The sequence below is a fragment of the Alligator sinensis genome, unplaced genomic scaffold, assembly GCF_000455745.1.
Source record: "Alligator sinensis unplaced genomic scaffold, ASM45574v1 scaffold1382_1, whole genome shotgun sequence".
In the NCBI taxonomy this organism is placed as follows: domain Eukaryota; kingdom Metazoa; phylum Chordata; order Crocodylia; family Alligatoridae; genus Alligator; species Alligator sinensis.
The window spans coordinates 114,307-126,877 of record NW_005843036.1 but is presented as its reverse complement, the minus strand read 5'-3'; the positions used below and the strand labels follow the sequence as shown (position 1 = coordinate 126,877).

Sequence of the window (12,571 nt, the reverse complement as noted above, 5' to 3'; positions counted from 1 at the left end):
CCTGGGAGAAGGGATGGGCTGGTTGCATTGCAGAGGGGAACTTGCCACAAAAGTGAAGATCTAATTAATGAGACTTGGGCATGGCTGTTGCACGGGAGCCTTTGAGCAAAGGTAAGATAGGGTGTATTTGTCCCCTTGTCTCTATTGAGATCTGAACCTGGGACCTTCACTGCTGCAAGCAGATGCTGCTGCTGCTAAAGGAGCTTCTCTTGCAAGTAGCAAGAAGAGACTCTTTTCTTCTATGGACCGGCCACTAGATGGAGACTTAGGCCTGTGCACAGAGCTCTTGCAGATCACATCAACTAGTGCCAGGGTGGCCAGCGTGCAGCACGGGTGCTGCAAGTAGCATGGGCTGGCACTGTGTGGGGTACACAGCTGATCACGGACAGGACAGGCAGCAGATAGGGCAGGGAACAGAAAGCAGAGCAGAGGGAAGGGATCAGAGTGGCACTTGGGGAGGATACAGGGCTAATTCTTGGCACCCCTGCCAGAAAGATTGGCCCCACTGAACCAGGGATTCAGCAGTGGGAAGTTTCCTGTCACCACTGGCCACTAGTCCCAGGTCATTTAAGACCTGAGGCTGTATTGGTAGGAGAGGCTCTGGCTCATGCCTGGGCAGCAGCAGCAGAGCTACCTGGCCATTGTCTCCCTCATATGGCCATTGCCAGTCCTTGCAGTTCACAGACAGGCTTCAGGCTAGAGCTGCTCCCCCTAACCCACCAGGAGCTGCTGGGGCCCAGACCAGTGGCTCATCATTCAGCCTGTTTCCCATGCACTCTGAATCGTTGTTTGGCAGCTGAGAGCCCTGGGGAGGCTGTCTGTGCATGGGACCTACTCCAGCAGGATTGCAGAGCACAAATATGCTGCTTGGCCATGCAGAGCTGAGCAGAGCCCTGCAGAGCTGAGCATAAGGGAGCTCGTACTGCCCAGTGCACTATGCAGCGAGCAGGCCTTTTCCCCTGGAGCTGGCTCCCAGAGGGGCAGGGCTGATGCCGCATGATGGGCAGACCTGTGGGGAAGCTGCTGGCATGGGGCAGGAATGTACAAAGCGGGAAACTGCCCCAGTAGCTGCAATCAGACTTTGCCCAGGACATGGGAGGTCATGTGGGATCTCATTTGTATCCCAGCTCCTCCATTTACATGGTAGGAATACTGAAATCTCTGCCCCTTATAAAAAGCTTGAGTTCTCTGTGCTTCCCTGGTGCCCTCTGCTGCCCATTGCGGGTCAGGCTGGAGAGGTACAGGGTCACTTAACAGTCTGTAAGCTGCCATCCTGCCCTGCCTTCTGCCAGATTTGTTTTGGGAGAGCTGTGCATGGTAATGAGAATTTGTGGAGGTGGAAAGCTTCAGGAACATAGATCCACAGGTGCTGTGTGCTGCTATATGTGTGTGTAAATTAAGAGGTGGCCGAAAGACCTATATATCCTTCACCCTGCTCCCTAATGTCTTCACAGACCTATGCACAAATCTGAGGCTATGGGCTCAAAGAGCATTTTGTCAAGTCAAGCTTCTTCTGGGTACTCAGCAGTACTCAGTTGCACCTTAATGACGGGGTCAGAGAGAGGTAGTTAAGGGATCAGAGATATAGGTGAGGTATGGTTGCAAGAGGGATTGCAGATTCTTATCCCATTACTTTGATTAACTTTTGTGATCCCTTTGTTCCCATGGGTTCTTTGCTTGGTTGCTTCTTCTAGCACTAACCCTAGCACTAACCCTCTTTCCTCTCCCCCCCTTCCTCTCTCTCTTTTTCCCTCACCTATTATGTATTGTATATCAGATCATTTGTTCCACTTCATGCACTGTTCTATGCTTTCCTGACATAGCATCTGCTGAAGCAAGCTAGAGTTCACAAAAGCGTGTGCTCTCTATGTATCTTATTTAGTCTGTGGGCATGTCTACATGTGCACATTTACTGTGCAGTAACTAAAATTACTGCACAGTACAAGCATACATCTACACATGCATGGCTGTACTGCACAGCAAATATGGTGACTTGTGCCAATTTGAGCATAAATTGATACCTGCATCATGCAGGTATCAAATTTACACCCAATTAGTTACTGCACAGTAATGCACGTGTTGACACCTTACTGCATAGTAACAGTGTGTGTGTGTGGACTTTAGTCCCAAGTCAGTCCACACACAGTGTTAATGCACTTTAATGCCTGCACATGTAGATGTTGGCCTATTCCTGCTTACTGCGCAGTAATTTATTGTGCAGTAAATTTAAGCCGGCGTAAATGCACATGTAGATATGCCCAGTAAGATGCATATCTACTCTGCTTTCTTTCTTGTCTACGGTTATGCTCTGGGAAAGAATGGGTTAACTTTGCCCTGTACTAGAACTGAGAGTGAAGGTGAGCGGCTGCACTTAGTGTCTCAGCTACTAGAGGATGCGCAATCAAGGATACAATGAGCTAATTTGCATATGAAGACCCACCAGAGCACTACTGAGTTGAGGCTCCAGGGACTGGTAACCCCATTCTGTCTCTGGTGCCTGGAGAAACATCAAAGAAGCCCCAGTGGGAGCGAGTAGCTGGAAAACAGTCTCAGGTATAAAAGGGAGAGGAAAGTAGGACAGAGACTGAGGGCTGAATTTTACTACTCTTTATGGGCCCGCATGGGCACTTTCCCAGCCACACAAATGGCATTTTTGGCACTACACATACCAGTCTTTGCAATTCTGTTATGTGGGCACGGGTGCAGGCTCAGTAAACTGTGCTGCCTGACAAAACGCTATGAATAGCTGGAAAGGGCCTTTTTTAACCCAAATAGATCGGTGGTTACTAGGGAAGCCAAAGACACTCTCTAAGTGGCCCTCTTGAGAATCTGTGACCTGTAACTCTGTAGAGGAATGGTCTAGGCCCCAGGATGTACCCACCTGCCATCATGTCAATGCAGGTATGAAAGCAAAAGAGACAGTCATTGCAGCCTCTCGGCACAGAGTTGAGGGAAATGCAGAATTCTAGAGTCAGTGCCTGGAAGAGATTATAAGTACATGTAAAGCTATGCTTTTAGGTGCCCGGGCAGCCTGAGCTCCTACAACAAAACTACAGCCAGGTTTCAGCCTTGAATAGGTACCAGAGCTCTGTGCGTGGGTCCAACACTGACCTGACTGGGACCCATCACCCAAGAGGTTGCTTTACCCTTTTGTGAGGCCCAGGTACCTCATGCCATGGTGCAGTGCTGGAAGTCACTGCAGAGTTTCCACCATCCAAACACCTGCAGGTTGCTGAGAAGGTGGTACGAGACAGCTGCAAATCAGAAATGGGCCAGAAACTCCACCAGCCCTGACCCACAGCCTGGCAAAGGCTTCCTGATTTTCTTCGCACATAAATATGCTACAGAGCAGCAATCTTCAAAGCCAGGGTAAGTTTTCTGCAGCTGGTCTCCATGTCACACCAGGTGCCATTAGAGGGTTTTCAGTGATAAGATCAATTTTAAAGATGGCCGGTGGTTTGTAAGAAATGCTGAAGCTTGACAGTGGTCTGTTTGTCTAAAGCAGAGGTTTTCAACCATTTTGGGCTTGAGGCCCCCTCCATAACTTCTGGGAATTGAGTGACACCCAGTGAAAAAAGCTAATGTATAGATTACAGTGCTTTACCTCCTTGTGGAGGGGCCAGGCAGTAGGGGTGGGGGATTGGCCAAGCAGGGACAAGCCTGATCCTGCACTTGTCAGCTTGTCTCACAGATTCACAGAAGTTTAGGGCTGGAAGGGACCGTGTGAGATCATTGGCCTTACACCCTGCAGCACCCTTCAAAGGAGCTGGCTGGTAACCCAGTTTGTTGCCACACCTTGGTTGGGAATCACTGATCTGAAGCAGGGGTTGGAGACCCAAGGCTCATGGGCTGGATCTGGACCGTGGAGCCACTGGATCCAGCCCACAAATTTGGTGGCAGGGGGCAGCAGTGTTCAACACGGGGGGCTTCTGTGCCAAGGCGGGGACAAGTAGCAGCAGTGGTTGGGTCCCAGCACCTGCCTTCTCATCTTCTGTTCTGAGCTGAACTGGTCATTCTGGCCTGCAGCCTGGTACAGTTGCCGACTGCTGGTCTACTGAGTTTGGGGCACAAAGCAAGGACATTTTGGAGAAGGCAGCGTGGCATTAGGAGAGTTCACCCATCTGCCACCAGGTGACACTGTGGAAGCATTGCAGGGACAGGCCTCCTGTTGCCTGTGGTCTGCTGTGGGGGTAGGGGCCAGGGCCGGGGCAGACAGGGGAGGAAGGAGGTGCACAGGACTGCTGCCTGTGCAGGGCCAGTCCAGTGTGAGCTGGCATCAGGATGCAGTACCATGCGGTACTGCATTTACTCTGATCTGGTGGCTGCTGCAGGGGACTTACCGTTAATCATGTAATTCCCCCTTCACTAAGTCCCAGCTGCTTCCTTCCTGTTTCTCAAGACTACAGGGTGGATGGTGCTAAATTTTTGGATCCTGCCACAGTACAGATGTGGAGATGCCCCTCAATCCTGACCTGGAGCCCTTCCCCCTCTTGTCTCAGGCCTGGTCTTCCCAAATGCAGAGAGCCCTGTTATGATGTAGCTCCAGGAGAGATACCATGCTTACCTGGCAGCAGAGATACCATGATGGTTTCGTCCCAGGTGGTTTTACTGACCTGGCAGGGGAGATCTCCTTTTTCTCAGTCTTGAATGACTCAGTGTAGGTGAGGGTGATGACCTGTCCCTTGCACTGCAGGCAGGCTGGGAGGATCTCAGCTACACAATTTATGAGGATGGGGGACTGCTCTCGGGCTTTCCCTCTCACTTACTCCTTTGGGCTTTTGGACAGGAGCAAGCAAGACTAGGGGGCATCTGAGCTCCAAGGTCTCTGGGCTTGGGGCTTGCATGGAGGATGCCTGCCATGGATTTTGGAGTATCTGAAGCCCCAAGCTGAAGAGTCTGGGAGGTAGCACCACACAGACCTGAAGGACTGAGCTCTGCTCAGTCCTTAGGATTCAGAACTGATTTTGCTGATTTGGCCCAAAACACTAAATTAAAAATAAATAAATAAATAAAAATGATGATGTAGCTCCTTGCCGCAGTTCCTAAATCTAGCAGCTGCCTACTGCAGTCCTGTTCACACTTGTAACCCATCTGCCAGGTGCTGGACAGCAGTAACAGGGGCTGGGTTCAAATTTAGGGGTTGAATACAAACTTTTCGTCTGTCTCAAGTGCCATCCAGAGGCCTGGGAAGCACATTCTGAGTGGCTGTTCCGAAGTGAACAAACGTCTTCGCTCATTAGTGACAATAGCCCCTAATGGGTTTATCAAAAGGGAACGGGGACAAAGACAACCTGAAAGGAAACCCTAGCTGGTCAGTAGTAACTGAACCCAAAAACTTTTAACAGTCTCCCATAGTCATGATGGGACAAACCCACTCGAGTTACTACCTAGCCCAGCTGCTGGGAAGGGAGACTTGGGAATTCCAGCTCTTTTATTCAGTGTAGTATCAGGTTTCTCCCTCAACCTGCTACAGGGACTTGGGCTCATAAAGACTTTCCCTTGGAGGAACTGATGATCCATAAGACCAACCAGAGAGAATAGCCCCCTGTCCAGAGTCTCTCCTGCTTCTCACGTGCCCTGCCACTGCACTCGAACTGAGGACCACCCCTCTGCAGGTCTCTGCACTGCTCACAGTGGGTGCTGACCCCTCTGTGGCCTTTGTGCCACTTTCAGTTGCAAGGTTCGTAGGTCTACAAATTCACCGGTTTGGAGGGGAGGGCTGATGGACACCAAATCTGCCCCCTCTCCCTCCCCCAGCCCTTTACAAGTGCATACTTTTTATACAAGCAGTAAAAACAGGTGCGAGCATAGGCAATGTATGCGTTAAGGGGGGGGCATGTGCTCCCCATGTCCCTCCAGATGTCTGTGCTGCCAGCTGCAGCGGGGGCAGCAGCAGCACAATTTCTGCACTGACACAGGGCACAGGACTTCACGCAGAGGTGGTGATGGCAGTGTTGTGCCCCCCTCCACTGTCAGCAATTATGCACTGGCTATAGGTGCGAGTAGCCTCCAAACCTGTTTCTGCCCATCCCTTCTCTGGTCTGCTGGGTGCCACACAGGGGCTGCCCGTCCCCTTGTGGCCACCCCCAGGCTAGCCCCTAGTCAGGCACCCAGACTAGTCCCCCACAGGTTAGCATGAGATAATGGGAAAAGCACAAGGCAGCCAAGCATGAACTGACTGATATTCAGGGTCCTGACCCCAGTGCTCACACCTGGACTGGTGTCAGAGGGTGAAATAGGTGAGCCCCAGCGCATCAGGCCTATACAATGGGCACAGCTACCATGCAGAAGAGGCCTTGAACCCACCAGGCACTGCCATAGGGCTGACAGCATCGTGCCTGGAGTCGTGCTGGGCAGAGGGATTGCGCAGTGCTTGTTTGAAAGGTTCAGTTTTGGCTTTGCAGCGCCATGGGGCAGAGCCTGTGGGTGCCCAGCCAGCAGATGTTGCAGTTGCCTAGCAGCCCAGGGTCATCGATGTGGCAGCCAGGAAAGCTGAGCCTGCCCAGAAGGCACCAATCAAAGTGGGGCTGTTTTGCAGGGAGCTGCTCCCTCCCAGCTGCCAGCACCTTGCCAATTTTGTGAATGAATCCCAGCTGCGCGCAGAAGCCTTCCCCCCACTCCCCTGTCCCAGCCCAGCACTGCCTCCCAGCCCAGCCCGGCTTGTGCTTGGGCGTGAATGGTGTCTGTCAGGCAGCTGGGGCGAGGCCGAGCAGGAAAGGAATGCAAGTGGGATGGGAAAGGCAGCTGGAGGAGAGAGACTGGGCATGTAGCGACATATCCTGGGCAGAACCGCAACTGGGATCACACACCCTGCATGGGGCGGGCAGGAGACAGAGAGGGAGATCTGAGCGATAGGGGATCAGAGGGAGCATGTGGCATCTAATTGCTTCCACCCTTTAAAAGCCAAGGAACCATCCCAGAGCAAGAGCAGGGTGAACTCTTTGGCCAGGCAGACCAGACTCCTCTGGAGAAGGGATCCTGCATGCTGGGGCTGTGATTAGAGGTGCTGGCAATCGACCCAGGCAATGCCCTCTGGGCCAGTGAAGGGCACCGTGATTCCCCGGGGCGCTGCCAGCCATGACACCGGAAAACGTGCTGAAGGAGGGGCTGGTGGAGAAGCGCAGTGGGGGGCTGCTGCAGCTCTGGAAGAGGAAGCGCTGCCTCCTGACCGAGGAGGGGTTGCGGCTCTCTGAGCCCAAGGGCTCGCGCTGCAAGAAGCTGAGCTTCGCCCGCATGAAGGCGGTGGAGTGCGTGGAGTGGAAGGAGCGGCACGTCTACTTCACGGTGGTGATGGAGGACGGGGGTGAGATTGACTTCCGCTGCCCCCAGGAGGACCCGGGCTGGAACGCGGAGATCACCATGGGCCTGGTCCGCTTCAAGAACCAGCAGGCCATCCAGATGGTCCGGGCCAGACACAACTGCAGAGCAGGTAACGTGGGCTTGCCAGGGTCCTATGCTGAGGTGAGGGGCACAGGGTGAGAACCCATGAGCCAGGTGGATAGAGAGGGCAGAAGAGGGTAGGGGCATGATCCTTGCCATGGGCACCGCTGGATCAGTATTCACTCCCCCACCAATGGTTGCTGGGTGAATCTAGCAAAGGAAAGTGCTCAGAGCACTTCACTTCATTGCCTTGACTTGCATCCCCCCAGGAATTACGCTTTCCTGGATAATGATTCAATGCAACCCCCAAGGGCCCAGTCCAAGCCACATCCCCTTCTAGGGCATGTTGTGCTGCAGGATAATCACCTACTACAGCTGCCACCTGCTGCTCCTTCAGTTCAAACAGGAGATGCGGGGACTCCGGCTGGGGCAGGGCAGTGTTTCTGATGCTTTTACCTGTCCTCCGGCGTGGCTGCTGTCAAGCCGAATTTCTGCCAAGTCTCCTATCTCCCCTCCTTTTCCCTTAATGGCCCCTGATTTCCTGGGAGCCTCTGACCACAGCCCACTCCTCTCTTTAAGGGCCTGTGCCATGTGTTTAAATAAGGCCAGTTGGGGTTTGACCTCTCCGAGGTTTTCTTGCCTCGGTGCTGTTCAGTGCCGTGGCAGCCTGTCCTGGCAGGATGGTCCCACCATGGTGGTATTGCCTCTGGAGAGGAGATGGGGGTGGGCACAAAATGTTGGTGTCTGTCCTGATCTCACCGGCCTTCTGCAGGGTTTGCTTATGGGCAGAGAAACCTTCCCTGAGCTCATCCACCCCCTACTCACTGTACCGGGCAGCTCATGTTCACAAGTGGCTGCAGCCCACAGCATGACTCCATGTCCCTGGGTGACCCATCCCTGCTGGTAGATGAGCCCTTTCAATGCTATGGTGCACTGAGCTCCCCACTCCCAGTTCAGACCAGCTGCCTGTCTCTTGGGTACGTGGGCAAGTGCCTGGAAACCCCAGAGGTCTTGTCTGGAGCAGGCCCAAGGTGTGGGGGTTGGCGTGCAGAGGGATGGGGGGGCAGCAGGCTCCAGCACATGCACCGGACAGCTAACCGATTCCCTTGACACTGCTTGTGCTCCCCTGATCTTTGAGGCCAGGGCTATGGAGCTAGTCTCTCAGCCTAGAAAGTAGGAAAAGGTCTGCACACATCTGTGGGCTCACATGATATCAAAGCATCCCCAGTATGAGAGTGCAATTCCCAGCATACCGTGGGCCTTGGGATGTGGCAGGCGGTGACCACAATGCTGCTACTGTCACAGAGCGCTCTGTGATGCAGGAGCTAGGAAATGTCCGTGGGATCTTCAGTGCTTCCTTTGCCCGGGGGGATACTAGATCCCCTGGTTCTGGCTCTGCTACTGTCCCTCTGCACATGGGGCCACCTTTGGTCCCCTGCTGTTCTGGGGACTGGCCCTGACCAGGAATAACTCAAATTTTCTTTTTCCTTTTCTTTTTGAAATTCCGTTTCTCGGGCCACATCAGCCAAATCAGGTATGAATCCTATCAACTGGGCAGATCTCAATTGTTCAAGTCCACGTGGTGCTACCACTAACAAGTGTCCTCTCTCCCAGACTTTTCAGCCTGGGGCTTTGAATACTCCCAAGTCCATGGCAGGCATCCTATGTGCAAGCCCCAAGCCCAGGGGTCTTAGAGTTCAGATACCCCGTAGTCTCACTTGCCCCCTGTCCAAAAGGCTGACGGAGCAAGCTAAAGGGAAAACCCGAGAGCAATCCTCCATCACCATAAATTGCGTAGCTGAGATCTTCACATTAGAGGCATTGTAGACTCTCACATGGGGGCAGCCTGCCCACAGTGCAAGGGACAGGTCTTCACCCTCTAACTACACTGAGTCATTCAAGGCTGAGAAGAAGGAGATCTCCTCTGCCAGGTCAGTAAAACACCTGGACCGAAACCATCATCATGGTATCTCCCCTGCCAGGGATAACTCAAACCTGTAGATTCTGCCCTGGCCTTTGAAATATTGCTATGTGACTTGCTCTCAGCTCCCTTGTCCTCTGAATGCCCTCCTAGGCCAGGTAGATCTGCACACAGGTCACCAGGGTCTTGCCTGTCTATTCTAGGTCTGCGCTGGGCCCCTTGCTAGCTGCCAGCCCCTCTTCCTGTGCCGGGTGGTCTCCCTCACTAACTCGTGCTTTGTCTTTGGCAGCATTCCAGTATGACACAGGCCCCGACTGCCATGCCACGGACGTGGAGGGACCAAACAGCAGTACAGGGATGGCTGTCAGTTCCCCAGCCAACAAGGAGAATGGGATCTCTGGCTGCAAGTGACAGCAGGGTCTGGCTGATACTATCGCACATAGAGAGGGACAGTGGCATTTTAGGGCTGAAGGCCCAAGGAGCCCAGAGCACACGTGCCACAGCACTGACCCCTGGGACCAACCTCCTCCCATGCTGTACTGCTCCATTTTCCAAGGGCCTGGGTTAGTGGCTGATGGACAGACTGGACCCCTTCGCCATGCCCCTGGGATCCAGTGAAATACATAGCTGCCTTTTTGCTGGGCTAATAACAATGGCACTACAGCTTGGCACAGGCCTACAGGTTGACTGACCACTTGAGGGCTTGCTGGAGACACAGGAAAGGGGTCCGCTGGGGGATCAGAGCCAAACATGACCACAAAATCCCAATCAGGATTGTTCCATCTGGCAGAAAGCTAGCATGGACTCACTGTGGCTGGGGCTGGGTTGGGAACCTGTCCCCCAGCCCAGCCCTGCTGTCGTTGCGCTTGGCTCACAGTCCCTGGTGTCAGACTTTCACTCGTGTCGGGACGTGTCATTTTCACTGCTAACAGTTCAGGACAGTGGCCAGACAGGTGCAGGTGCCTTTCCTCTGCAAAAGACAGCGTCCCGCTCCCTGCACTCTGTACCGCAGCCCATTTCTCACTGTGCAGCCCTTCCTGCTGCACAGTGCTTTGCTTTGTCATTTTGTGCAGGCCTGTGCTGAACAAAACAGGAGTAAAGTTTCTGCAGAGAGGACAGTCAAACTTGGTGCGGTGAGATGCTGTGACATCCTCCCATGCACCCAGCTCTGCTTGTGCCCCTCAGACTCAACCTACAGCCCCTTTATGTCTTGCACCCAGGTTCCCCAAATGTCCTGCTCTGCTGATGCCCTCCAGCTATGTCAGGAAGGTCCATCCAAGCCTATTGTGTTAGTGTGGCTAAAGCCCACCAGCTTTTCAGCCAATGGCACACAGGGGAGTGATGTGACTGGCAGTACGTCCAGCTGTCTTTGCCTCCCCAACCCGAGTGACCAGGTGCCCACGAACAGCTGGAGGAGGCTTTTGGCATGAGACGCTTGGAGAATGTCCACCTGAAAGAAACTTCTGGGACATGGGACCAAAAGGCCTTCTAAGGAGAGCTTTTGGAGTGACATTTGTCTCTAAGAAGGAAAGGACCTGACTGAGGGCTCAGGAACCACTTGGTAACTCTCCCTGCAAAAGTTTCAGGAAGCAGGGTAACTGGTCAGTGCATTCCTATTCTTTGGACACCTCTGCCTCTTGCGGAGCCACCTGGAAGCATCCACAGATTCTGCAGGAACTAGGACCATAGTCAGCATCTTAACCGTACGCCTCCCATGCACACAGGAGCAGTGCAGAACTTGGCATGGACAGATGCATTCATAAGGCCCAGGCCACGGAAGAAGTTTATGGGACAGCAGGGATTGAAGCCTGCACCTGACCCTGGCTGCAAGTCCATCAGGTGATGCTGATGTTCTGCACTCTCTTGTCTGACAGCCGGGAAGATGTGGCAGCCTTCACACTCTGAAAGGCAGCCTCCCCTCCTCCAGCTTCCCTGCTCTTTGTCTGTAAGCCTTGGGTGGGGGGGAAAGGCATCAGAGACTGTTGCTTTTCTTTTTTTAACACAATAAAGTAATCAATGAGAGTGGAAATCAAGCACGTGAAATGCTGAGGTCTGTTTTGGGCAGGATGCTATAGGGAGCCTCTCAGAAAAGCTTTCTGGAAAAGGGTGCCACAACTGAACCTCTTTCCAGTTCTGGGATAGTCCTGACCCAGGGCTAATGTTCGCATGCAGCTTCTTAGCTCTGAACAACCCCCTAGATCTAAATGTTGCCTGACCTTTTGAGGGAGGTGAGACCTGACTGGGGCTCAGTTCCAGATCCCAGACGCTATCATGGACCGAAGGAAAGCATTGGACTGGTCCTACCAGCTTGGGACCCAGACTTCGGGTGTGACCATGTCTGAGCATGAGATTGCTGGCTTGCTTCAAACACCTGTGAAACTTAGTTTTACTTGGTTTCCCTGAACTCCCTGGTCAGCATCACTTGAGCATCCTTGGGTTCATCTAAACCAGAATCTCAGGGCCATGAACTCCATGCAAACCCTGAACAAAGCCAAAGTTCATGCTGAGCCCTGAGAAGTGCAACAGGCCCTCTCAAGGGTGGTGTAATGCAAAGGCCATGCTTCTTGCCTGTTCTTATTATGTCCCCAGCAGCCTGTCTGCATGCTGCGCGCAGCCTGGTGGGAGAATGGGTATGATGATCTCCAAGCTAGAAGGAAAAAGAGGTGCCCTTTCAACCCCTGGCTTAGGAAATCAGATTATTTCCCAGAGAGGGTGTCTGCTTGTGATTCACACAGGATTTCTCTGTCCTGCCTCCATGCCCATAAGGACATGTTGGGGCAGAAGCACAAAATGTGGATCCTGTTCTGGGGCTAAATGATGTGAGGCTCAGGGGTCTTTCGATCTGGGGTTCTGGGGTGCGTTTTTTCCTTTGCATTGTGATGTGCTAAAATCTCAGACTTTGCAGGACTGCTTTCCAAACTCCATTGTACTGTTGAACCTGGCAGGCAGAGAGGGTTCACCATGTGCAGGAGCAGAACTTCCCTAAGTGCTAAGGAGTGCCTGGAGCTGGGGAAGCTGCTGACTAAGGGCCATGCAATCTGGATGTCTGTGGTAGTATCCCACGCACACCAGGAGCAAGGCAATGGATGCTAACTTCAGGTCAGCCCCTGGGGGTGCATGTGCACGTGTGCAAACTTCCTAACTCTTCTAGTCACCAGCTAAGATCTTGATGCAGCCAAGGGCCACAAGACACAAACCTTCCAGATGTGCCTGCGCAGTTAATCAACTCACAGTGCCTCCGCTCAGAGAATAAGCTATTGTCTCTTCAGA

At 53.1% G+C, this 12,571-nt stretch overlaps 1 protein-coding gene across 2 annotated transcripts; it reads left to right on the top strand.

Annotated features, from left to right (window-relative positions):
* The first annotated feature begins 6,403 nt into the window (after nucleotides 1–6,403).
* PHLDA3 (pleckstrin homology like domain family A member 3) lies at nucleotides 6,404–11,330 on the top strand. Of its 2 annotated transcripts, none has more exons than XM_025193328.1 (2): nucleotides 6,404–7,429; nucleotides 10,522–11,330. In XM_025193328.1, the coding sequence occupies exons 1-2, from the start codon at nucleotides 7,078–7,080 to the stop codon at nucleotides 10,545–10,547; spliced, it is 378 nt and encodes a 125-aa protein (XP_025049113.1). In that variant the 5' UTR covers nucleotides 6,404–7,077; the 3' UTR covers nucleotides 10,548–11,330. The 2 variants fall into 2 exon arrangements, with proteins under 2 accessions (XP_025049113.1, XP_006036953.1); XM_006036891.3 differs by having other exon boundaries at nucleotides 6,415–7,429; nucleotides 9,591–11,330.
* The last annotated feature ends 1,241 nt before the right edge of the window (nucleotides 11,331–12,571 follow it).